This window comes from Narcine bancroftii, chromosome 6, assembly GCF_036971445.1.
Source record: "Narcine bancroftii isolate sNarBan1 chromosome 6, sNarBan1.hap1, whole genome shotgun sequence".
NCBI lineage: Eukaryota > Metazoa > Chordata > Chondrichthyes > Torpediniformes > Narcinidae > Narcine > Narcine bancroftii.
The window spans coordinates 184,997,497-185,024,172 of NC_091474.1; the positions used below are offsets into that span (position 1 = coordinate 184,997,497).

The 26,676-nt window shown below is 44.4% G+C and overlaps 1 protein-coding gene and 1 long non-coding RNA gene across 3 annotated transcripts in view; one reads left to right on the forward strand and one right to left on the reverse strand.

The window, feature by feature from the left end:
• The first annotated feature begins 1,243 nt into the window (after positions 1 to 1,243).
• LOC138736846 (33 kDa inner dynein arm light chain, axonemal-like) overlaps positions 1,244 to 26,676 on the forward strand; it is a 31,581-nt gene continuing 6,148 nt past the window's right edge. Inside the window, exons 1-3 of one of the 2 annotated variants that reach the window (XM_069886958.1) lie at positions 1,244 to 1,421; positions 14,138 to 14,247; positions 15,910 to 16,079. In XM_069886958.1, coding sequence (XP_069743059.1) covers positions 1,341 to 1,421; positions 14,138 to 14,247; positions 15,910 to 16,079 — 361 coding nt within the window. In that variant the 5' untranslated portion in view covers positions 1,244 to 1,340. Of the gene's footprint in view, positions 1,422 to 11,147; positions 11,336 to 14,137; positions 14,248 to 15,909; positions 16,080 to 26,676 lie in introns of those variants that run through there. The other variant, XM_069886959.1, reaches the window with a different exon arrangement.
• On the reverse strand, positions 3,748 to 11,028 carry LOC138736848 (uncharacterized). Its single transcript, XR_011340620.1, has 3 exons — positions 7,758 to 11,028; positions 4,824 to 4,986; positions 3,748 to 4,742 (listed from the first exon to the last, which is right to left on the reverse strand). It is a non-coding gene; the product is annotated as an uncharacterized lncRNA (long non-coding RNA).

Genomic DNA, 26,676 nt, shown 5'->3' on the forward strand with positions numbered 1-26,676 from the left:
AATATACAGTACAATTAAACACTGGGAAGATTGATCTTGGTACAGATATTTTCCATCTGTTATGCTGCGATATTGTTCTAGCCCAGGATTTTTGTTTCTATTGCTGAATTCAATGTTTTTGTGTAACATGCAATTGAATATTTATCAACAATTTTTCATTAAGAAAATCACAGAGTACTCTGCAGATTGTGGATGTACTATGTAGATTGTGAATTCTTTGCATTTCTTTTTGGGTCCTCTGTGTATCTGACTCACTAAAGTGCCCTCAGACATGGACCAGGGCACCACTTCAGTGGATGATTGGGCAATTTCCACAGAAGCAGGCTTATTTAGCAGATTGGAGACCTGCAGTATAACTCAAAGGAGGATTGAGTAAGCTGTCGAGTTCAGTAGTGGAAAACCATTCCAAGTGGGTCATCTTCAAGTTAAAAACATCTTCACACAATTTCGTGGACCGGTTCCCACACCCCAACCTGATTGTAGACCTGGACCTCTTCCTGACCCAATTCTGCCAACAGCCATTGGCTATCAACCTCCTCCATCTGCATTTTAGTGTCCCAGCCTGGTGTTGATCAGATGTGCAAGTTTAGGACAAGTTTGGTCTCTTGCTCCACAACACAACTCCACATGTACCAGGTCATAAAATAATTGCTTGAAAACTGTCCCATCAACTCACCATTTCTGCTGACCATCCATACCAATCCTACATTCATCTCAGTTTTTTTTAAAATTCATCAACCTCATCCAGATTCTACCACCGTCCTACACTCCAGGGACAATCCACCAACCTCGTATGCCTTTGGGATGTGGGAGAAAATGAAAACATTGGAAGAAGTCACCCAGTCATAGGGAGTTCAGTATGTGCAGACTTCAGACAGACAGCCACACAGATCAGGTTTGGGGCATGAGGGACCGGTGGGGTGGGGATGATCTTCTCTCCGTGTTGAGATGTGCATCCAGGTCATCCGTACCCAGGTTTGCAAGTCCAGACTCATTCAATAGTGCGGGTGCAAGAGTCAAGCCGTGGTCTCCCAGCTCCGTTGTAAAAACCCCGCTATGCTCCAGCCCCGAATCTGTGCCACCGCGAACACACGACATACAGTAACGTAGTAGGGTAGGGGTGCAGCGCCAACGTAGTAGGGTAGGGGTGCAGCGCCAACGTAGTAGGGTAGGGGTGCAGCGCCAACGTAGTAGGGTAGGGGTGCAGTGCCTACGTAGGTGGTTTCCATAGGGATAGATTGTTACATTGGTGGACGCCAGGGCCGGGGGCTCTTGTACCCTGAGTTCGCGCCAATTCCCGATTCTGAGTGCCATTTAATCTTACAGTAAAGGTCCAAGCAATGATCCCGGCCTCAGAAACCCTGCTCAAATTCGACAAACCAGTTCTAATTAGCGCGCACACAGGAGCGTCGGCTTCGCAGGTCAGTATTTCACCTTTATCCGTGCGATTTTAAATAGGTGCACGTTTAAGCACCAAATCCAGGTATGCAAATTAATAACATTTAGATTGAATAGTTAATTGAAACTATCTTGATTCGGATCAGATGCAGAAGAAAAGTTTGTTTCGAAACTCGTTTTTCTCTGGACAAGCGATATGACAATTATTTAAATTTATCAAATATAAATATGATAGGTTGTCAACTTTTATCTTGTATTTACACTGATGAGACGAGCGACCAGTAAGTTATCTTGATTTTATATTGAATGTCTACTTTATCTGGACATTTAACTGAGGATTGATTCGTGTGAACACCTGGAAGATTCTTGAAATGTTGAAAGCAATAAATCTGCCTTGATGCATTTAAATAATTCTTCAGTTGGGAGTTTATTACAGTCCAGTGATCAATGTAAGTTTTTTTTACACACAGCCACTGGTTCCAGGAAATTATTATAATTTTCCCGGAACACATGCTGTGTAAAAAGCTCCCTACAGGAATGGGGGTGCCATTCCAGTTCTGGCATTTTTTCCTCCTAGACCCCTTGTCATTCTGGGGCCAACTGGGTAATGAATACAACGTTGATGAAGGTGACTAGCCAATGTCAACGCAGTGGCACTGTAGGTCCCACATATACTATATGTCGCAGTCAACAGTGACACAGTGGTGATGCACGTCCCACCTCTTTACATCCTGCAATTCCGGTATGCTGTCTACAATCATGGACGTTTTGGTGTGTGAACAACCAATGCTGGGACATCGGAAACTCTTCTTAATGGTAAAATCCCCATATAAATGAAAGGAGATGGAGAAAGAACCATGCCAACAAGTTTACAAAAAGATCGATGCAAATGGGTATCTTCAATGGAGTCACTAGGGTTGGTGTCACCCAATGTGGTAATTCATAAGAGACCTATGTTGTTTACACAGTCGCTGTGTAAATTATTCCCATTTTACCGGAGCGCATAGTGTGTAAAAAGTTTGGCCATTCTCGTTCTGACACTTTACCCTCCTAGACCCCTAGTCATTTTCTCAGAATGCCTGCAGCCAAAACTGAACTGCAGGCATTCTGTGACCATGGGATTAATAAATATGACATAGTGAAGAGTTGCAATGTCGGACTGCTGGTATGCTATCTGAACTTGCAGACAGAAATGGAGATTTTCAGTTTTGGTTGTTCTTGTATGAACGACCAAAACACCTGGAATGCTGTCTGTACAAAAGGCAAATCTGGTATTCTGGGACTAACTTGGGTAAGGAATATGACGTTATGATGACGCGTAATGTTTGCATGAAATTTGAAAAAGTTTAAACCAACAGTCAGGGTTCAACATATAATGGCCATGATGTCTGCTAATTGTGGTGTAGAGATCCATGAGCTCCTTACCCTCCGTGCTGAGGACGAAATGGACCGTTATTGGAGAGGCTTGCTCAGGAGCTTAGAGATTGCGGCTTTGCTAGGGTCAAGTCGCTGGTAATAAGCAAGCTGAAAAGCTTGCATAAGAAATACCACCAGGTAAATGACCACAATGGCATGGTAGAGGGCCACATCTTGATCTGTGCTACTGCATCTGGGGCACGAGTCATTTGGCAAACCTGGTTGCTCTTCTAAGATTCATCGTCCAGCTGCATTGCCCTCCTAATGCTGGAGTCCTTAGTGGCATGGATGCAAAGGCAAGCAATCAAGAATCCACACCTCTTGATGGACCAGGTAAAAACCTAATTCTCCTTGAGATTACCATTTTTTAAAATCATGTGTTTTTGTAAGTGTTTGCCCCATAATCAGCTGTCTTGCTAATGTGTTCTATTGTTTTCTAGGCTGCCAGCCGCTGCAGAAAAAAAACCCAGAAACCTACCAAAGCCCAGGTGGTGACTAGGGAGATGTTGCTGGCTATGGACCTCAAGGACATGGAGAGGGAGCGTCTTCACTTGGAGGTGTTCATAGGACCCTTGAGGAGCAGCACAAGAGGTGGAGATGACAGCACGGGAATCCAAAAGATATGAGCAGGCTGAAGAAATGGATGTGTTGGCCAACATGTTCAAGGACTTCAATGTGAACTGCAGAACTAGGCATCACTCACATGGGAAATGATTGGACTTGTGTCATCTTCTGCACGACAGCCTCCTGCTCCCACTGTACTGCAACAGACTCCCGCACGACAGTGCTGTGCTCCTGCACTCCATAGTCAGTATTTTTCTCCGGCACCGCAACAGAATAACAACACATAGACGAGGCATATGACTCATTTCAATCACCACCTTCCTCTTCCTTTCTTCAGCTGCTGGAGTGATGTGACAGTTGCTCATTTAGAACATGGTTATTGGTGTTTTGTTTATTTGGACAGTTGTAAATAGTTAAATGCACTTGAATTAAATCTTTTTTATTGTGGTTTTCATGCTTCCTGCTCACTATAATTCTCTGACATGTGCAATATACATTAACTAAAGGTTGTTATTTGCTTGCTTAAATTGCTTACAGAAGGGAAATAATTGCTTTACCGTTAACCTGGTGACCGTGTGCTTGTGCACCCTGATGAGCAACTTGCTCAGGCTCAGGTAGATTGGGTAGCTCAGTGTTTCACTCTGGCAAGAAGTCCTCCTTGTTGTGTTCATATATATTGTGTGGAACACAACAATCAACAACAATATCCGATACAGAAGTGGGACTTCCAGCGACCTTTGAGACATTTGAAAGCATTTTTTACTACCATCCTTGCTGAGCTCAAATGGTAGTTAAAGCTTCACTGCTGTAGATTGAGTGCATGGTGGTTAGTGAACCCCTTCATCAGCTGCTTCCTGAGGGGATAAGCTGAGCCTCTGATTAGATACAGAAGAATTTCCACTCCGTTAACAGTTTTGGATTTCTCTGGGCAGAGCAATGTACAAGTACTTTATGTAACCTCGGAAATCACAATCAGTTCACTAATGTTTTCTAGTGGCTGTTTTACAATAACACGATAGAACCTAACCCTTGGACTTGTCTTAAGTCTCATATGACGTAGAGTCAGTCAGCCATTCCTTCAATTTGACTTGTATACTTTCATTGTCATTGTACCCCCTCCATAAATCTTCGTCCGCGAAGCCAAGCCAAAGAAAGAAGTATCCTATATGGTTGCATATAACATTAAAAAAAATGATTAATTGAATGCAACACACATACATTACGGTGCAGCGGGGTATATAAACTTACTTCTTGTGGGAAGAGGTTCCCGCCTTGATCTTTGGCCTTTCTGTAGATGGTGAGTTGGCTAAAACTTGAGCATCGTGCATACGATGTATGTACATACCATGTACATATCTGTGAAACTGTAAAGTGTATGTTTAGATGGACATGAAACACATTAATTGAAAAAGGCAAATAATTGTAACTCAGACTGTGATCCTTACCATTGGTTGTGGTCCACAACAGCTCGAAGAACAATAGAGTGCCATCCTTTTTGATTGTACTGGGCTGCTGTGTCGTCAAGGGGAGCTCTGATGGGAATATATGTGCATCAATGATACCAGCACACATTGGATACCCCCGTTCAGCAAATCCGTAAATTGTCTCCTGAAGACATGATTAAAATAGATTCATAAATACTAAATACCACAATATTCTAACTAAAACACCAGAAAATTTGACAAAAGCAGTGACTATAAAAATACCAGTAGCAAGGAAATCAACAGTGCGTGCATGTAGCGCGTTCAGACAAAACCACTTGATTTGAAGCACCATTGTAATTGGCTAATAAATGACACCTCTGACTGGAACGCATAGAAGTAAATTAGCATAGTTTTAGCCTTGTAGGGTATATTGATACATGTAAGATGGGGGGGGGGGGAGGGGGGAGACAGGCAGTGCAGAGCACTCCTGTTGCTGTTCCAGTCAACAAGTACACCATTTTAGATTCTATTGGAGAGGACGATCTATCAGGAACAAGTCAAGGTGGTCACATCTCCGGCACAAAAGCTGGCTCCCTGGCTCAGAAAGGAAGGTTGGGGTGGGGAGAAGAGGAGAGCTATAGTAATTGGGGACTCATTGGTTAGGAGACCAGATAGGAGGTTTGGTGAATGATTTTGAGGCTCCAGAATGGTATGTAACCTTCCTGGTGCCAGGGTTAGGGATTTCTCTGATCTCTGGAGGGGGAGGATGAGCAGGCAGATGTGGTCCAGGTGGGGACCAATGACATAGATAGGAGTAGGGATGAGGTCCTGAAGAGGGAATATAGGAAGTTAGGAAAGTTAAAAAGCAGGACCACAAGGGTGGTAATCACAGAATTGTTGCTTGTGCCACATGCCAGAGAGTGTAGGAGTAGGAAGGTGTGGTAGATGAATGTGTGGCTGAAGAGTTGGTGCAAGGGGCAGAGGTTCAGATTTGTAGATCATTGGAATCTGTTCTGGGGAAGTTTGACCTGTAAAAAAAGCGATAGGCTGCATCTGAATTGGAGGGAGACCAATATCCTGGCAGACAGGTTTGCTAGAACTGTTGGGGATGGTTTAAACTAGTTTGGCGGGGTTGGGAATCAGAAGTGAGTGCAGAGAATAGGGTAGAAGGATGCTATGTGCTCTGAGTTGGCGAGGAAGGACAGGCAAGGGACGAAACATGAAGGTAGCCAGTTAGAAGGATTGAAATGTGTCTATTTCAGAATGAGAATCAAGGTGGGGCTGATAAAGGATAAAGGAGGCAATGTGTCTGGAGGAAAGGGAGGTCTTAAATGAATACTTGGCATCAGTATTCACAAGAGAAAAGGTCCTTGGTCACGGTGAGTGTGAAATTGAACAGGCCTGTGTGCTGGACAATGTAGAGATTAAGGAAGAGGAAGTGTTGGATCTTTTTAAAAACATCAAGATTGATAAGTCCTGATGCCGGACGCAATATGACTCAGGTTGCGGTGGGAAGTGAGAGAAGAGATAGCTGGGGTAGCAGCTAAGATCTTTGAATCCTCCTTGGCTGCGTGAGCTGCCAGAGGATTAGGGAATGGCAAATCTAGTCCACTTGTTTAATAAAGGTAATAGGAGATTCTTGGGAATTATAGACCAATGAGTCTTATGTTAGTGGTGTGAAAACTAATGGATAGGAAACATAAGGATAGGATCTATGAGTTTTTGGAGAAGTAGTTAACTCAAGGACAGTCAGCCCGGCTTTATGAAGGGAAAGTTGTGCTTCATGAGTCTAAGAGCTTTTTGAGGATGTCACAAAAGAAATTGGTAGATGTGGTCTACATGGATTTTGACAAGGCATTTAACAAGGTCCCCCATGAGAAACTCATCCAGAAAGTCATGAGGCTCGGAATCAGTGGAACCTTGGCTGTGTGGATAAAAAAAATTGGCTTGTTGGAAGAAAGCAGAGAGTAGCAGTGGAAGGAAATAATTCTTCCTGGAGGTCGGTGAGTAGTGGGATGCCGCAAGGATCTGTTCTGGGACCTCTTCTCTTTGTGATTTTTATAAATGACCTGGATGAAGAGGCAGAGGGATGGGTCAGTAAGGTTGTGGATGAAATAAAGATTGGCAGAGTTGTGGATGGAGTTAAAGGTCAAAGATTGTCAAAGTTTAGAAGAGTATATAGACAGGATGCAGAGTTAGGCAGAAAAATGGCAGATGGATTTCATTCCAAATAAGTGTGAGATGATGCATTTTGGAAAAACAAACCAGAAGGCTGAATACAGCATTAATGGTTGGTTACTTAAGAGTGTGGATGAACAGAGGGAACTTGGGGTTCAAATCATACATCCATCAAGGTTGCTGCACAGGTTGATAGGATCATTCAGAAGGCCTATGGGATGCTGGGCTTCATTAATAGGGGAATTGAATTCAAGAGTAGAGAGGCCATGTTGCAATTCTATAAATTTCTAGTGAGGCCACACTTCCCATGGCTGACCCACCACGTGGCATTACACGGGGGGCCGGTATGCCATGAGACAGTGCACAGCCACACAACCCCCCCCCCCCCCCAGAACCGTCTTCGTGTCCCGCTGCTTGGGCGGGCAGCCCCGGCGTTTGGGCATGGCCGTCTGCACCGGCCATGATAGGTCTAAGTGCGCTGCCTTCAAATGGTCCATGGTGAAAAGTTCGTCTTTACATCCTATGTCAAAAGTGAAAGTCCTGCTGGACCGCTGGAGGACCTTGTATGGACCTTTGTACGGGTGTTGTAAATGTGCCGTATGTGGGATGCACCGAACAAATATGAATTCCGCTGAGTTCAGCTCTTTGGGACGACGTGTTGGCCAGATGCCATGATGTGAGGGAGGCGGGGGGCTAGCGAGGATAGTTTCTTATGGAGATCTGCCAAAAGGTTCACGAGCTTGGACGTGACGTTGGGCTCTGGGCCAAAGAACTCACCGGGCAGTGAGAGCAGCGTGCCATAGACCAGCTCCACGGAAGATGCCTGTACGTCCTCTTTGGGTGCTGTTCTGATGCCGAGGAAGACCCAGGACAGTTTGTCTGCCCAGCCTGGGCCGGTGAGGTGAGCCATGAGGGTGGATTTCATATGATCATGAAACCTCACCAAACCATTTGCTTGCGGGTGGTAGGCTGTGGTGTGGTGGAGTTTAACCCCCAGGAGGTTCGCAAGCTGAGCCCAGAGTGTGGAGGTGAACTGGGCACCCCTGTCACTGGAGATGTGCGCCGCGACTCTGAACCTAGTGATCCAATGACTGACTAGATTCCTGGCGCAAGTCTCTGCGGTAGCCTCTTTGACAGCAACGGCCATCTCGTGGTCCGATCGACTGTTGTGAGAAGGTAGCGCACTTCTCTGGACCCCGGCAGGGGGCCTACGACATCAATGTGGATGTGCTGAAATCTTCACACCGTCGGGTCAAATTTTGGGGCCTATGTATGCTGGTGGACCTTGGAGGCCTGGCACCTGGTGCAGTTCCTCGCCATCTCAGCCACCTCCTTTTTGAGCCCATGCCACACAAACTGCTTTGTCGCTATTCACACCGAAGTCTTCACCGAAGGGTGGGCTAGGTCGTGGACTGAAAATCCTTGACCTCCACTGCAGTGGGACTACTGGGCACAGCGAGCTGGTGGAGATGTCGCAGAGCAGCGTGTCTGGGCTGTTGGGCAACTGAATGTCCTGGAGCTCGAGGCCATAGATGGTGGTCTGGAGAGCCTGTTTCTCTGTGTCTAGTTTCTGGGCCTGTGCCAACTGTGTGTAGTCAAGGCCTGGGTGAGAGCATTAATCGCCGGACAAGAGAGTGCATCCGCCACGACATGGTCTTTGCCTGCCCTGTGCCAGATGTTGGTGGTGAATTCCCGACACGTAGGAGAGGTGGCGTTGCTGGCGAGCTGACCACGCATCTTTGCCCATCACGAGTGCCTGTGTGAGGGGCTTATGTTCCATGAACACCGTGAAGGGCCTGCCCTCCAGAAAGCATCGAAAGTGCCAGATGGCCAGGTACAGCACCAGGAGCTCTGGCAGGCGCAGCTGTTTGCTAAAGAAAGCCAGCGGGCGCCACTGTTCGTTAAGGGACTGCTTGAGTACGCCCCCTACCGCCGTGGCTGAGGCATCCACCAAGAGCGCCGTGTGTGCCTCTGGGCGTGGGTGCACCAATAGAGTTGCGTTGGCGAAGGCCTCCTTTGTTGTGGCAAAAGCGGTCTCTGCCTCCTCCGACCAGGTCAGGACTTTCTCCTTAGTGGCGATCAACGCGAATAGCGGTCGCATGGTGCGGGCAGCACCGGGGATGAACCGATGATAAAAATTCACCATCCCCACGATCTCCTTCAGGCCCTTGAGAGTGGTTGGGGAACTGCTGGAAAGCCATGACCTTCTCTGGCGCCAGGGCATGGGTGCCCCAGGAACTGCAGCAACTGCTTGCTGAACTGGCATTTGGCCATGTAGACCGTGAGGCCAAACTCCACCAGTCAGGCAAACAGGGTCAGAGGTGGGCCTTGTGCTCATCGTGGTTGTGGCTGGTGATAAGGATATCGTCCAGGTAGATAAATACAAAGTCCAAGTCCCTACCCACTGCGTCCATGAGGCGCTGAAAAATCTGGGCTGCGTTCTTGAAGCTGAAAGGCATACGCAGGAATTCAAAAAGGCCAAAGGGGGTGATGATTGCTGTCTTGCCAATGTCCTCAGGGTGAACCGGGATCTGATGTTACCCCCGCACCAGGTTGACGTTGGAGAAGACTTGCGCGCAGTGGAGATTGGATGAGAAGTCTTGAATGTGTGGAACCGGTACCTGTCCAGTGTGGTTGCATTGTTCAAACACCGGTAATCGCCCCCGGAGGATTTGGGGACCATGTGGAGAGGGGATGCCCAGCTGGGAAAATTCCTCCTTTGCCAGCTGCAGCTTCTTGAGCTGAAGTCGTCTGGGCTTGGCATGCAGCGGGGGGTCCTGCGTGGAGATACCCCGTGCTGGGGTAAAGTGGCACTGAATCATGGTTGAAGGTTGGCGGGGAACTCATGGAAGATGTTCAAATACTTATCCCTGGAAGTGGTGATGGTGGGAATCTCAGGCCTCAGGTGTTCATAGCATCCAGGCGCACCGAATGGAAGGTGTGAGCGTTGACCAGCCTCTTGCCCTTCATGATGACCAACAGTCTGTGTGCCCTCAAGAACTCAGCCCCTAATAACGCAGTACCCACTGAGGCTAACACGAACTTCCAGTGGAATTTCTCTTTCCCAATCTGGATCAGCGCCCTGCGGGTACCGTCTTGATGGTGGAACCGTTGGCTGCTCGCAGGGTGGGACCACAAGATCGGGTGTGTGTCTCAAGGGCAGTGGGGGGGGGGGGGGGGCAGGACACTCAGCTCCACTCCTGTGTCCACCAGGAAACATTGGCTGGTAGACTTGTCGGTAATGTGAAGAAGGCTATCCATGTGGCCAGCCGTCGCAGCCATCAACGGTGGCTGGCCGGGTCATTTCCCCTGGTAGTCACACGGTTGTCGGCACTTATGAGCTTGAGCTCTCCAGCACTGATGGTAAAAGCACCAGGTGGAATGGTGCTCCTCTGGCTTGTGCTTGGGGGAGTGTTGCAGCCGGCTGACTCTTGGTCGCACCACCTGACTGAGGGCTACTTCATTCTCCCTCTTGATGCACCAGAGAGTGTCCGCTTGGGCTGCAACTCAGTGTGGATCTGTGAAGTCCTCATCCGCCAGGAGTAGTTTGATGTCCCTGGGCATCTGCTCAAGGAAGATCTGATGGAATAGGAAACAAGGTTTGTGATCCTCCGCCAGCACCAGCACCTCATCCATTAGGGCCGATGGTGTGCAGTCCCCAAGCCCGTCGAGATGCAGGAGCCCGGAGGCATGCTGCTGAGGTGAAAGCCCGAAAGTGCCAAGAAGCAGGTTCTTGAGGGCAGGATATTTACCCTCGGCCAGTGGGTTGTGTATTAGATCATCCACCCTGGCTGCCGTTTCTTCGTCCAGCACACTCATGACATGGTAGAACATTGTGGTGTCTGCTGAAATGTTCCTCTGTTGAAACTGTACCTCCACTTGCCAAAACCACATATGCGGGCGATGGGTCCAGAAAGGGGGCAGTTTGATGGGAACGGCGTTGATGTCTGCCGGATCCATGCTCTTGAGACCAGAGAGGCATCTGGGCTCAACGGGGTCACCAATATAGTGCTGGACACAGCCAAGAAAGACTCAGCCACCACATTGAAAGTCGTTAATGACTTTTTTATTCAAATTCAGCACGTGCCCTTTTAAGGGCAGCCTGAGCTCAGTCACCATGTGTATTGTGACATCATAATCGCTGTCCCAGGCACATGCTGGGCAGGAGGGAGAAAACCCTGACAGCGCCTTCTTCCCATGGCTGCCCCATCACGTGGCGTTATACATGGGGCCGGTTCGCCATGAGAGAATGCGCCGCCACAAGAGCTGAGAAATAAACCTTACATATAGAAGTCAGCGAACTGGAGCACTTTCTGTGAGATACCTCTGTGGATAATAGCTTCAATGTAACAATGGTAATCATCCAGAAATAAATATAAAAAAATAAAAACAATATAAGATAGGAACAAGAATGGACCACCAAGCCCCTCAATTTGGCATTCAATTTATCCATAGCTGATCTTCTTCATTATTCAAAAGATGTTGGCCTTGCAGCCTCAGCCCCTCAGAAGGTGTCGATGAGCTGCTTCCTTGAACCACTGCATTCCTTGAGGTGTGGCTATGCCCACAGTGCTGTCAGGAAGTGTTGCAGGATTTTGAACAGGCAAAGGAATGGTGATATTATCACCAAATTAGGGTGGTGTCTAGCTTGGAAGGGACGCCCCGATTTTTCACTTACTCTTGCTGCCATTAGAGTTTGTGTGTTTGGATGTGCTGTCTTAGGAGCCAGTGAGTTGTTGCCGTGCATTCTGTAGAAGGTACAGACCACTCACTGTTTGTGGTCATCACTGGTGCAGTTTTAAAAAATTTTAAATTAAATTTTTTACACTTAAACATTTTAAAATTATTTAAACATTTAGACATATCTCAGTGGCAGGCCATTTCAACCCACGAGTTGGTGCTGCCCAGTTTTCACCCCATTAACTTACATCCCCAATACCTTTTGAATGGTGGGAGGAAACTGGAGCCCCCGGGAAAACCTATGCAGACTCGGAAGAACGTACCAACATCTTACAGACAGCGTGAGATTTGTACCCTGGTCCTGATTGCTGGTGCTATAAAGGCGTTGCACTAACCACTACACCAACCATTTCTCTCAATTCCTATTAATATTGCAAGGGTTGGATTATCATTACCTCTCAATGGTAGGCCTATTGGATTCAGCAAAGTGCTGAGTTTAAGAGCCAGTTATAATTCAAATCTAGCTCCTCAGGTTTAATCCAACCATAGCTGGAGTAAGTGGATGAGGTGATGACCACCAAGGTAAGTGCAGTTAGTTTTAAAAAATATTCTTCCTTGTCTTTAGTTTTTAATGTGAGGTAAACATTTTTATGTTTTAATTTCAAAATGTTTACTGTTTAAATCTATTTAACTTTTTAAAAGTGTCTGCCCGTTATAGAAAAGGGCTTTGACAGTTGCAAAATGGCCATCAGGGTGGGGATTTACAATTCACTCCATAGAGCCTTTGTCACTCACAGCACTTGCCACCCAGTAGGATGGACACAAAAGTTGGGCCTCAAGGTTAATTGTTACCACAGCATTCCAAAGGTAAGTGCAGTGGTCAGGCATCAGTGCAGGCTGTGATTTGGATCGAGCACTTATCGGTCCATAGCTAAGTGATGCACTGAGGTCGGGAGATCACTCTCAAGGCAATATCTTGCTGTTGAAACTTAGTTCTAATTTTCCATTTGTAGAATATGGAACCCAAGATGGACATGTTAAATGCAGATGTAATGCAGCACAAGCAATATAAAATGGAATGAAAAATCTGTGAACTGAAGAAAATATATTGGCTTATTGGCAAGATAGATGATGAGTGAAATTTAATACGTTCAAGTACAAAATGATAGGTTACAGGCACCTATGAATGAAAGAAAAATAGGAGGATTACGGAGTAGAGAGGGTTTAGTACATTTTTTAAAGGAATATATTGGGTCGGCACATTACTGAGGGCCAAAGGGCCTATACTATGCTATAGTGTTCTATGTTTTATGTTATGGGAGTTGGATGGGAGGGGGAGGGTAAAGTACAGGACTTACAGACTCATTTTTGAAATTCCAGGCAGAAATTGATTTCATTGGATGAATATGACACATGGTCCATATGTATGTTGCCTGATCAGGGAAGGTAGAAATTGGATGATGTTGATGCCAGAGTAGTAACTATTTACCTGATCCAACTCTAATGTGAGCCGACTATACACAGCAGATTCAGGCCAAGTGAGGCAATATACTCTAACAAAATTTTCCAGTGTGAATCAGGCAAGGCTTAGTTCAGTATGCAGTGCAGGATGACTTGATAAGAAAGGAACTTTCAGAAAGTGAAGCTCAGGTGTATTCATTTAGGATTTTATCCTCAAACAGATTAGTGGAATGTGAAAGATTGTTCTGTTTTTGTGATGTTTAGTTTGTGTATGGATAACTTACAAGTGCTTGGCTTGGGTTTGAATTGGACTTGGCTAGATTGGTTTTAAATCTATACCCAAACAGGATTCCCTTCTATATAATGACAATCATCATTTTGTACAGCTTGTCTAAAATATAAATGTTTACACATTGGTAGTTTTCCTAAGATTTGAGGTTGAGGAAGATGATCATGGAGCAGAATAGGTTTTCTAATTTTGCTTTGTCCTGCCTTTAGTGTTGAAAGTATGTGTACAGTTGACCGTATGTGGTGCTGCTACTGAGAGAACCAAGTTCACGTTTAATCTAATTTTGCTGTGCATGTTTAACCAGATGAAGCAGTGTTTCCCCAGACCACAGTGCACATACTTACACATGTAATGCACAGCACATAATAATCACACGTATTCATAAAAATATAATGTAAAATAAATAAGCATAAATATTTTGGAATAATTTACCTGTTTTCATTTATAAGAGACCTAAGGTTACCAGATATCATTCTCCGATCTCACAGCCTGCGAAAAAAAGCTATTTCCCAACCTGGCAGTACTGATTTTGATGTTCCTATACCTCCTTTCTGATGGTACAGATAGGCCAAAGATCCTGTGTGATGGATGGTGGGGATCCTCAGTAACTTTTTGATTTGCAGAAATTTGCAGACTTGTTTAAATTATAGGAAAAACAATACAAATATAGGAAGGACTAAAAATTATTTTCTGAAGAAAATCTTTTTAACATGCTTTGTTTACACAGGCACATGTAAAAGTAAGCCCCACAAAATGTTTTCATCCAGGAGCAAGGAAAGCAGAAGAAACTAATAAACAATCACTAGAATGTATTTTGAATGCAATATTACCTCCAAGGTAAGTGATTTCAATGTACTTTATTTCTCCATCTCATCTTCGTAATATTCTTGAATGTTGCCAAGTTATAAAAGACTTGCTTTACATAATACAGTATCTTCTAATATTTTGTAAGTAGGTCTTGAATGATTGGCAAGATAATATGCAAAGGCTGCTAGTTTAATTTGCCACCAGGTAAAGGTGAGATTTGATATGAAAATCATCCATTATTTCATACAAGTTATTTCATAGCAATGCAAATGTACATAGGAATATACACTGGGGTTAGTTATTTTTATGCAATAATTTAAAAGTAGATAATGGCCTATGCTTCCCGGCTTTCCAATCTGATTTGTATATACAACAAAAAAAATTAAAATAGGTATAGCCGATCTGACCTGTCGAACCTATTGAGCCATTCAGTCAGAATTTTGCTGGACTTGCAATTTGTCCATGTGAATTCCCCACATCCTTTTATTCACAGAGTCAAAACAACCTCTGTCTTTCCTTTTTCAATCTTTTATTAAGCCAATCTTTCAAGACTCGGCATAATTAAAATAATTTTTAAAAAGCTGACTGCAGCAACTTTTATTTCTTAAATTTTAAATTTAATTAAAAAAAATTTAGACATACAGCATGGTATATACAGCACAGGTCATTTCGACCCACGAGCCTGTGCTGCCCATTAACTTATCAATTAACCTACAACCCTTGATATGTTTTGAAGGGTGGGAGGAAACCGGAGCCATTGGATAAATCCCACACAGACACAGGGAGAATATACAAACTCCTTACAGACAGAGCAGGATCAAACCCTGGCCCCGATCGCGGGTGCTGTAATAGATTTGTGCTAACCGAGCTGCCTATGATCAGTTTCCATTTCAGTGTACAGGTAGTTCCCGGCAAGACTGTAATTGGGACTAAAGTATCTTGGAATAGATGCAAGTCGGAATTTTGAATTTTGCCTGTGTGTGTGGAGTACTGAAATCTTAAAGCAAACTTTTTAATCAAATGTTGTATTTGACAAACTATAACAGGGATACAGGGTGTGTAAAAGCCAAAATGTGCATACTTACTTTGTTAGTCAGTGTCCCAGGCTCAATAGGCTGGGTGCGGCCATCTTGATTCCTGTGCGCATGTGTGAGTCTTTAGTTGGTGCATGCGCGGTGGGTTTGTGTATTGGTATTTGGCTGTTGGATGCATGAGAGTTAAGCACCCTGACAATATTAAATTTTCACCCTTAACTCTTGCACATGCATCAGCCAAACTCCAATACGCAAACCCACCGCACATGCACCAACAGAAATCCCACAGGAATCAAGCTGGCTCTTCATACTTGCAGAATTTTTACAGCCTCACCTATTTTCTCATTCTCCTTTAAAATTGTTGAAACAGTGGAATGAGACAATCTATCATCTTTCTAGGATGCCTACAGAACGGCGGCTGTGTGCCAAGCACTATATTGCACATGGACATATAGTTTTTCAAAAACTTGATTGTATGTGTGGATGGACATAAGCCGAGTAGGTTGTAAGTCGGGGAGTACCTGTATTCAGAAAAATATGGAAATCTTTGTAAGCATTTAATGTAATGTAATGAAATTTAATGTAAGCATCATTTGAGAAAGTGAAATAATACCAAGTGAAATTGGAAGCTTAGTTTTAATATTTCTTCCTTTCCAAGGCAGTGGTCAGATAATGGGCAGATATGGATTCAACACATATCTACTGTTCCAGCCACACGAACAGATGTGATAAATCTGCAGGAAGGGTTAGATAGAAAACTGCAGCAAAGACAGGCTCGAGAAACTGGTATTTGTCCTATTCGCCGGGAACTATATGCACAATGCTTTGGTAAGTGAAGTGCTCGTTATAATTTGTTTATTTAATTATATATCCCCACAATATTATAAACAAGATCAACATTTTAAACTTAATATCTTAATTTTTCTCACTTTTAGTCTTAATTTTTTTTACTTAATACATCCTAAATATGTTTTTCTTCATGTTTATCTGTATATTTGTGTGAACAAGAGAGAACTAATGTATATTTTAGTGTATGAACCAATTGGCGTATGTCAACCCCAATTTTTCAGCCAAATTTTAAGGGTTTTTAGTATATCCGCTGTATAAGTCAACCCCCATTTTTTGGGCTGTCTGGGCCTTCCAAGAACAACCCGAAAATGTTTAAAACAGCCCATTCACAAAAACAAAGCTGTAAAATAAGTAAGTAAAAACAAACCTCTGCCTACCATTCAGCAACTGCGAAGGCCCACGGAGCTAGAGTGGCAACATGGTGCTCCAGGTGGGAGGAGGAACCTTGGCCTTCCAGACAGGAGCAGCAATGGTGACCTCAAGGTCCCAGGTAGGGGCGTTTATGGCGGTCGGGAGGCATCGGGGAGCGGTGGCATCAGCGGTGGGGAGGTGCTTCCAGCATTGACTTATACTCCGAATTGACATCAATCTTTTATCGGTGAAAAGTATATCCAGCGTATAATTTAAATTACCCCCCTCCTCGAGAATTTTTTTAGTGTTTCACAACTCAACTTGTACGCCAAAATATACGGTATGAAACTTTACAGAGTGACATTGATGGAGGCAGATATTCACAACCTTTAAGAAGTTTCTAGATGATCACTTGAATTGCTAAGACATGGAAGACTATAAATCTAGAAGGGGTTAGTACAGAGAGGTTGGCATAGACATGGTGGACCAAAGGGCCTGTTTTCCTGCAGTATGACTGTCAAAAAGTGGAAAGCTGTTTTGGTGATAATCTGCAAATTAAGATAATTTCTACTTAACTATATCATTTGTCTGTTAAATTTCTGATTAATAGCCCCCTTACCTATCAAATTCACAATCACCTCTTGATTGCATAATATTGTATTTTCACTCATATAATGCACACATGCATATAATGTGCATAAAATCATAAATTGTGCAAAAATATTTTTGTATAACGCGCACACATATACTGTGTGGATGCAGTATTCTAAATTCCAACTGACAAAAGCAATTTGCATTTAATTGGGATATGACAAACACATTTCCATAATATCTGTCACTGTTAATCTCCCACAATTAACACCCAATCAATTTCCCCCAGAAGTGTTAATCACCCATTATATAAATGATATCCTGCTGTACACATTAAAAAGCTTTGGAGAGAAACAATTAAATAGGTTGAAGACAGGCTTCAGAGTTAAGCAGGATTTTAATTCTGTCATGATTTAAAAAGCTTTTCTTTAAAAGAAACCTTATCATGTTCATCTTCTCCCTCTGGGCAATTTAGCATTGATAAAGTGCAGTGCCCTAGTTTCTCAGATTACGATAGCACTCAGGCCAAAGAGATATTCCCAAGATCAAAATTATGAATTTGGCATTTTGAATGTACCAAATTCCCATGCTTGCCTTAAATTGTGTGCATTCTTTCTTGCACAGATAACATTATCTGCCTATATAGCTATCACCTTCATTCAATCTGGCCTAATCAGTAAAAAGGGCCCTTGCATTTAATGCTACCTTTGATTATCTAGAGTGCTGGTAGTTTTCACAATGTGAGGAGTTAAATGCAAACCTTACACAGCTAATTTCAAACTGAGAGTTGTTACTAGAGCAGAAGAAACTGGCAACATTGGCGACAAGAGAGTTCAAGGTTGGCGAATCATCCATTTGCGAATGGTGGAAAGAGAAAGATGCATTTGAGAGGATGAATCCATGAAAATGCACACGTCATGGTCCAAAAACTAAATGTCTCCAGTTAGACTTGGACTTGAAGGTGTGGGTTCTTAATCGTAGAGAACAAAATCAGGCTGTATCTACAGTCGCCATTAGTTGAAAGTAAGACTATTGACATGTGAAAAAGGCATCCTAGATTTCAAGACAGGGTTGCCTTTGATATCAAAATATATGAAGCAAAATGAATTGTTGGTAATAAGTAGAACAACCGTAGGTCAGCAACTTCCAGGAGATTGGGAACAAAAAAACCATTGATTTACACAACTTCGTCGCCAATAAAATATGCAAACTTAAGATCACACCTGCAGATGTCACTAACATGGACGATGTCCCAATGGCCTTTGACATCCCTGCCATAAGCTTCTGGATCAAAAACTGTGGTCATAACCATGACGGGGCACGAAAGGTCGTGCTTTACTGTAATCCTTGGCTGCACTGCAAGTGGCGCAAAATGGAAGCCAATGATCATATTTAAAAGAGTAACATTGGTGCAAGAAAAAAAATGCCCAATACTGTGCACTGTAACAGAAAGGTTGGATGGATTCCAATGTTATGGTGGGAAGGTGCTACGGCCCAAGACAAGGCAGTTTTTTTTTAAAGAATCATTGCTCATATTTGATTCCATGGTAGTGCTCAAAGTGCATTCAGCACAAAAGACTAAATTCTGTTGGTGCCCACATTTCACTAATTCTGGGTGGGTTGACATGAAAACTGCAGCCACTCAATATTTCCATTAATCTTCCATTCAAGACATTCATCAGATCAGAATGGGAGGAATGGATGCAGAATGGCACTCGTGAATTCACCTCAGCCAGATGGCTAAAAAGAGCATTCTATTCTGAACTTTGCGAATGGGTTGCCAGAGCGTGGAATAAGATTACACTAAAAACTATCCACAGTGGATTCAGAAAAGCTGGCGTAGTATTATATAATGATGTTGTTCCAGTGACAGCAATGACGTGTCATTATTGACTCCAGTAGCAGAAGAACGCTTCAGGCGTATAAACGCTAAAGTATTTTAATGAAGAGAGTGAACAATCTGACTTTGAAGGATTTGAAGGGGTAACGGATGATAATGAAGAAGACTAACACAGTGTTTGTTCAGGAATTGTTGCTGCCCTGTCAGGAGTTTATACATTCTCCCTGTGTCTGAATGGGCTTCCTCCAGGTGCTCTGGTTTCCTCCAATCCTCTAAGAATGTAGGTTAATTAGTGAACTTTTAGTTGTTATATGGCTTTAACCTGTTGTCCAGCTTTTTAACGTTATTTAAGATTTTAGATGGTTATTTTAAATTAAAGCATTTATTTAAAAAAAACCAATTTAATTTAGAACCAGTGGCTGGACATTTAAGTTCACTTTTTTATTCAGCATGATAAAAAAAAAATTCTTGTATACTGTGCACCTGCATATAACGTGCAGTGGGTAATCTGCTTTGTACTTTACATGCGTAAAAATATGGTACTGGATCTAAAAATAACATGCTTCCTTCTTGATTCTTCCACCCACTGGTCTATAAAACCAAGATGCAAATTATGCAAGAAAATGCGGAACAAAAACAAACTGCTCAAGGAACTCAGTGGGTCAGGCAGCATCTGTGGAGGGAAGGAATGGTGGACATTTCAGGTCAAGAGCCTGTATCAGGACTGGTGCATGGTCTTTATTAAATCGACCATTCACCATGCTCCTGCTGTTACTTTGGTTTGCCTGGTAGTTATCTGGATAAATGATTCCATGATAATTGTGCAACCCTTTAAGTTCTTGATTTATATTAAGTCCTACACTATATTACTGTACAGCAAGGGTCTCAAACTCAATTTACCCGGGGGCCGCTGGAGGCTGGGCCGCATCAGATTTTCCACAAGAAAAGCTCTTCCAAAAACATTCCAATGTTATCAAATGTCTTTATTTTTATTTTTTAACACAAAATAAGATGAAAAAATAAATAAATTAACAATTCATAAGAAAAAAAATAAAATCAATCAGTAATAAATAAATAAAATGAAAATAATAATAATGAAAATAACAATAATACAGCAGATATAGAAGACTGAAGAAACCACATACAGTTGCTGACTGGAGAAATGTAATTATTATTATTCAGATTCAAATATCTGTATTAACAGTTCTTTAACCTTTAACTTTCTGAACATGAATGGAACATTGAACATAAACTGTTATGAACATGTCTTCTTCTGCCTACTTCTTACTGCTAGAGATCTGGCAGCGCTTCCTCTCGCATAGCCGAGCCACAACTTCTGGGTTCAGACTGGATGCCGAAGCGCGTGAAGCGGAGCGGCCGCGGAAGTTGCTCATGTGCCGCGTGCATATAATGACAAATAGAAAATGCACACAAATATGCTTATATTCGTAATAAGCCCAGCCGATGTCCCGCCCCCGAGAGCAATATACCCCACTGTGATTGGTAGGTTCGTTTAGCTCCGCACACAACACTGAAAAGTGCCAATCGTATCAAACTCGCGGGCCGCACTAACATTAAACTTTCATAATAATGCGGGGCCATAAACTACCGTCCCGAGGGCCGCAGTTGGCCTGCGGGCCGCAAGCTTGAGACCCCTGCTGTACGGGGACATGCATACACCTACTTGCTGGTTCACTTTGAACTGCCTCACTCTTAATCATGCCTTTGGCCCATTGATCAATCAATTCAACAGAATGCAATCTGAGGGGTGTGACTGCCTTCTAAACAAATTGCCCAGATACCCTTTCTGTCTACTGATAAATTGTGGTGCTGAATCAGTTAATGTTCCTGGAGCTGTAGACAAATTCTGAAATTGAGCTCACCATTGATCCCATGGGTTTCCATCAGCTCCCACTTTTACATCAAATGCAATACATGCCTGTCCTAATTTTGTATTTCATTTTTAATACAATTTTTGCCATCAACACTGTGTGGGCACTGTAGTCAGAGGACACATTGCCAAATCAAGTAATATTGTAGTAGTAGCAACTAAAGGGAACTACACACTGTAAGTCGCTTGCACTTCCAACGGTTCATTTTTGAAAAGCCCACGCTGCACCTTATAAGGCCGTGACAATGCAGAGCTGGTTTGCCTGCGTGTCGATGTGCGCCGCCATATAAACCCCCCCCCCCCCCTCCCCAGAATCAGTGCGAGCATTTTGTTACCCCTGAGCACAGTGGGGCCGGACCGCTGGGAGGTTGTGCCCGGCACTTGGGTTGTGCTGGCACGACTGGCTGGCTGAGATTGAGATGTGCAGGCTTCAGCTGGTCAGCTGTGAACAGTTCCTCTCTACCCCCAATGTTCAGCGTGAAAGTTTACTACATAGGACTTTATATGGGCACTCATAGGGTCATTGGAGGGGGGTGGAATGAGGTCTGTGGTGGACAAAAACAAAATCTGTCGTTAATAAGTCCTGAGGAATGGACATGGGGCGGCATCCTTGCTGTGAGTGTGGGTGCGAAGGAGGCTAACCTGTCCCGTAGATTCTGGAACACTGCTCTCCCCTTGGGGTCTGGGTCTTGGGACGGTAGGAAGAATTAACCTTGCAGGATTAATGGTTGCCGTATTTCCACAGAGGAGGCCTGCAGGTCCTCTTTGGGTGCAGTTCGGATGCCCAGGGGTGCTCATCCACCGAGGTGGGGCCAGTTAAATGGGCCATAAGAACTGACTTCAGGTGGCGGTGGAAGCATTTGACAAGGCCTTTGGATTGCGGGTGGTAGGCGGTTGTGTGGTGCAGCTTAATTCCCAGGAGAGTTGCCAGCTGTGTCCACAGGGCCGATGTAAACTGTGCCCCTCTGTCAGTGGTAATATGAGCTGGTATCCCAATCCTCGCAATCCAATGCGTGAGCAGTGCCCTAGCGCAGGAATCAGTGGAAGTCTCTTTTAGTAGGATGGCTTCTGGCCATCTTGTGCTGTGGTCTACCACCATTAGCAGGAACCAGGTTCCCAGGAGACAGGCAGCGGGCCCACGATGATGACATGTATATGCTCAAACCGCCTTTTCAGAGGGTCAAACTGATGGATTGGGGTCTGTCGTAGGTCCTTGTAGGTCTGACACTGTCTCCAATTGTGGGCCACTTTGGCAACTTGCTTCCTCAAGCCATGCCATATGAACCGCTCTGCCACCATGTGGGTTGTGATCCTTATGGATGGGTGGGCGAGGTCGTGGAAATCAAGGAAAACCTGTTGCCTCCATTGCTGTGGTATGACAGGGCACGGTGAGCCAGTGAAAACATCACACAGCAGTGTGTCAGAGCTGTCTGGCAGGCTGATGTCCTCGAAGTGGAGGCCGGTGATGGCTGTGCGGAAAGCCTGTGTTTCTGCGACATCTTCTTGGACTTGCGCCAGCTGGCAGTAGTCCAGCCTGGGTACAAAGTTCGGATGGTGGGCCACAATGTTGTCCTTACCAGGGAAGTGCTGGATGGCGGTTGTGAACTCCAATATGTATGATAAGTGGCATTGCTGGCGCACTGACCGGGGATCCTTGACCATAGAGAAGGCATGTGTGAGGGGCTTGTGGTTAGTAAAAACCATGAACATCCTGCCCTCCAGAAAATAGCAGAAATGTCTAATGGCAAGGAAGAGTGCCAGGAGTTCCCTGTTAAACGTGCTGTATTTAAACTCCGGAGAGTGTAGATGGTGGCTGAAAAAGGCCAATGACTTCCACTGACTGTCGATGGACTGTTCAAGGACACCCCCGATGGCTATTGCTGACGAGTCAATGGTAAATGCCATGGGCACATCTAATCTGGGGTGTACCAGCAAGGTAGTGTTGGCCAGGGCATTTTTAGTTGTGGTGAAAGGCACATCGGCCTCCTTTGTCCAAGCTAGGGCCTTGCATTTGGCCGACATCATGGCAAACAGGGGGCACATGATATGTGCTGCCCCTGGGATGAAGTAGTTTTAGAAATTAACCATCCCAGTGAATTCCTGGAGGACTTTGAGGGTGTTAGGGCGGGCAAACTGGCTTAAGGCGGTGACTTTTTCCGTTGATGGTGTTGCTCCATCTGCGATGATAGTGTGGCCCAGGAATTGCATGATGTCTTTCCCGAAATGACTCTTTTCCAAGTTGTCTGTGAGGCTGAAGTCGGACAGGTGTGTGTAAAGTCTGTGGAGATGATCTTTGTGCTCTTCGTGGTCCTTGCTGGTGATGATTAAATCAACCAGGTAGATGAAGACAAAGTCCAAGTCTCTGTCCACCACATCCATCAAGCACTGGAAGGTTGGCACTGTATTTTGAGGCCAAACAGCATGCAGAGGAATTCAAAGAGTCCGATTGGGGTGATGATGGCCATCTTTCCAATGTTGTCTGGGTGAACTTGGATCTGGGAATAGTCATGTACTAGATCGACCTTTGAGAAAAATTTTGTGCCATGCAGGTTGGCCATGAAGTCTTGTATACGCGGGACTGAGTAGCAGCCTGGCATGGTGGAGTCATTTAGGCGGTGGTAATCCCCGCAGGGCTGCCACCCACCTGAGGGCTTGGGGACCATGTGAAGTGGGGACATCCACGGACTGTCTGACCTGAGGACTATGCCTAACTCTTGCATTTGAGAAAATTCTTCTTTGGCCAGTTGAAGTTTATCCAGGGGAAGCTTCTGGTTTTGGCATGGAGTGTGGGCCCTTGGGTCGGGATGTGGTGTTGCACCCTGTGCTGTAGCACAGGCTCCAGCCTGAGGATGGATGGGAATTCGTCCAGGATATGACTGTACTCGTCTTTTGGGGCGCTCACCATGGCCACGCTTGCATTGTGAGCGTTGGTTGCTTTAAGCTAGATGATTTGGAATGTCTGGGCATGAAACAGGCATTTGGTTTTCAAGTCCACCAGCAGGCTGTGCGCTTGTTGAAAATCTGCACCGAGAAGTGATGTGTCCAGAGCGGCTAGTGTGAAATTCAGCTGGAACTTTTCACTGCTGAGTTGTATTTGGATGTTGTGCATGCCAATGTTCTTCATGGCAGTGTTGTTTGCCTCCTGGAGGGTGGGACCTTGTGGGTGTGTTCATGTATCCAGGGCGGTTGGTTACACTGAGTTCGGCACCTGGGTTGACCAGGAACCACCAGCCACTAGCCTTGTTAGTGATATGTGTTACAAGCCCAGAGGACCCCAAATCCCAGCAGCAACAGAAATTCACCAAGACAAATGGTTACTAAAAAAAAAGTTGCTTTTAATTATCTTTCAACATTAAAACAGGATCAAACTCTAACTTATCACATTAACTTATTTAACCCCCTTCTAATTCTAAGCGCATGTGTATGTAATGTGTGTGTGTGTAAGTTCAGAAAAGTTCTTTAATTCACAGTCCAATCTCACTTCTCACTCCTCCAAGTTCACTAATTGCAGGCAATTCTTATACTGTGCACAGAAGTTCATGAGGCTTTGGTGCTTGAAAGGTAAATGGTTACTGCTCAGGAAGGTTCTTGTCGGCTTTCAGAGAGAGATTTGTTGGTCGTTGGACACAAACTGATTTCTTCTAATCAGCCGAAAAAAACTTGGCCCATAAGGGTTTTTCAGATGATACCCTCTTCCTTTCAGGTCACCACAGAGTTCCTTTTTCTTCTCTTATTTCAAGTGAAACATTAGGCAGCCAGTCCTCTCCTCTTGTATAGACCACAAGGGCTTTGACCAGGCCGAACTAAGAACCCACAACTGTCTTCAAAATGGTTTTTTTCCACAAGTTTGCCAGCTTGTCCTGTTCCAGTCCCAGCTACTGCTGCTGAACTGAATTCTCTCTCTCTCACACAGAGAAAAACCTGTTTGACTCTCTCTGCTTGCAAAACACATGACCTTCTTAGAACAGCAAACTGCCCTCAGACAACCTGCGGCTCCAACCCTAATCCTTCAAGTTCTTTCACCTGTTGCTTTTCAAAACAACAATCCATTAGTGAACTCCCTTGGGCACTCCTCAAAGTTTTTGCAAAGGCGCTTGGAGCTGGACTGTCTGGCTGAGCAGAGTTCCAGTATTTTAAATGAGATCTGTTTTGAAGTGTTTGTATGTGACCTACACTAAAAGCCTGCCATAATTTATCTCCTTTAAAACATATCTATTTTCAATATAAAATACAACATAATCTGTCAAATGGCAATTGGCTATTGGTGTGGCCAGTTGTAGCCATTAGTGGTACCTGGCTGGGCATTTTCCAAAAACGAGCAGGCTGTCTGCATTTTTGCACTTGTGCCACCCCTGCCCCCCCCTCCCCCAGCCTTGGTGGTAAAAACACCAGCTAGTGTTTGGCGCCTCTGCTGGTTGCATGTTGTCTGGCATCTGTTCCAGGAAAGCCTGCTCAAACATGAGACATGGATTGTGGCCCTCTGCTAATGCAAGCATCTCATCCATAAGGGCAGATGGTGCTCTGTCTCCTAAACTGTCTGGGTGCATCAGCCCGGCAGCGTGCTGTTGTCTGGGCAGGCTGAACCTACTCAGGAGAAGTTTCTTGAGGGCTGGGTATTTACCTTCCTCTGGAGGGTCATGTATCAGGTCATCCACCCTGGCTGTGGTCTCTTGGTCTAGGGAGCTGACGACATGGTAGAACATTGTTGAGTCAGAGGTGATCTGCCTGAGGTGAAATTGCTCTTTTGCTTGCCCGAACCAAGTGCTTGGGCGAAGCATCCAGAAGATTGGCAATTTCATAGCCACTGCATTGACTGCTGCAGCGTCCATGGTGCAAGTCCAGAATCGTCTGGGTTCATCAGGGTCACCAATTGTAGCAGTAGCTAATGAGGGAAGTAAAATAATGAGACTACACACTGTAAGTCACTTGCTCTTCCAACGGTTTTTTTTGAAAAGCCCGCACCGTGCCTTATAAAGCAGCCCGTAAGTTCTGTTCACGCGATGATGGTGACGCCACACTACAGCTGAGTGCGCGTGTGTGGCCTATTTGAGCACAGAAGATGCACCCGGTGGCGCCATTCTTGACGTGGCTGCTCCGCTGCCGCGGCCATGACAATGCGGAGCCGGTTCGCCTGCATCTCCATGTGGGCCGCCACAATATACTGATATTTAATTTTACATTATCTTTGTGTCACTGCATACAGTTTTCCAACTGATTTTACAGTTGGATTTCAGTTTACATTGTAGATTTCTGCAAATAATTTTGAGATAGATTGCAATCTGCTCTGTATATTCATCTCAAGGCACTAGAAAAATATTAATATTACTGATGCTCTCTTTGTAAAATCCTTCATACTTACTGAATTTAATGGCTCATGACCGCTCAAAGTGGAGCAGGAGCATTTAGGATGGTAATGAGATTTCAGAAGCCATTCATTGGGAGTGTACAAAAACTGTGTGAAAGCTACAGGAGCCCACTCATACTTTCAGGCCCCTCATACTCCATCTACGGAAGATTCCATTTTTCCTACGCTAGTGTTGAAATGTACAAAATGTCACCAAGATTGGATTTAGAATGTATGTCTAAAGATTTTAATGCAATTATTGATTATAAGGCTTAGTAAACCTTTTGTAAAGATTTAAATGCTCTAGCAAAACAGTAATCCATACCACTTGGTCTTTCTCATATGTCAGGGAATACTCCCTTCTCAATTAGTTTAAGTCTCTATTTTGAAAATTTTCTGTCATATTGCCTTAATATCAAGAGAACTATTATATCTAAAACATAATCACATTGAATTTTTAAAAAAATACCGAGTACATCTCTACCTTGCAAAAACTACTAGAAGTCAAATAATTAAGCTTCATATAACCATAGAACTCTACAGTGCAGAAACAAACCCT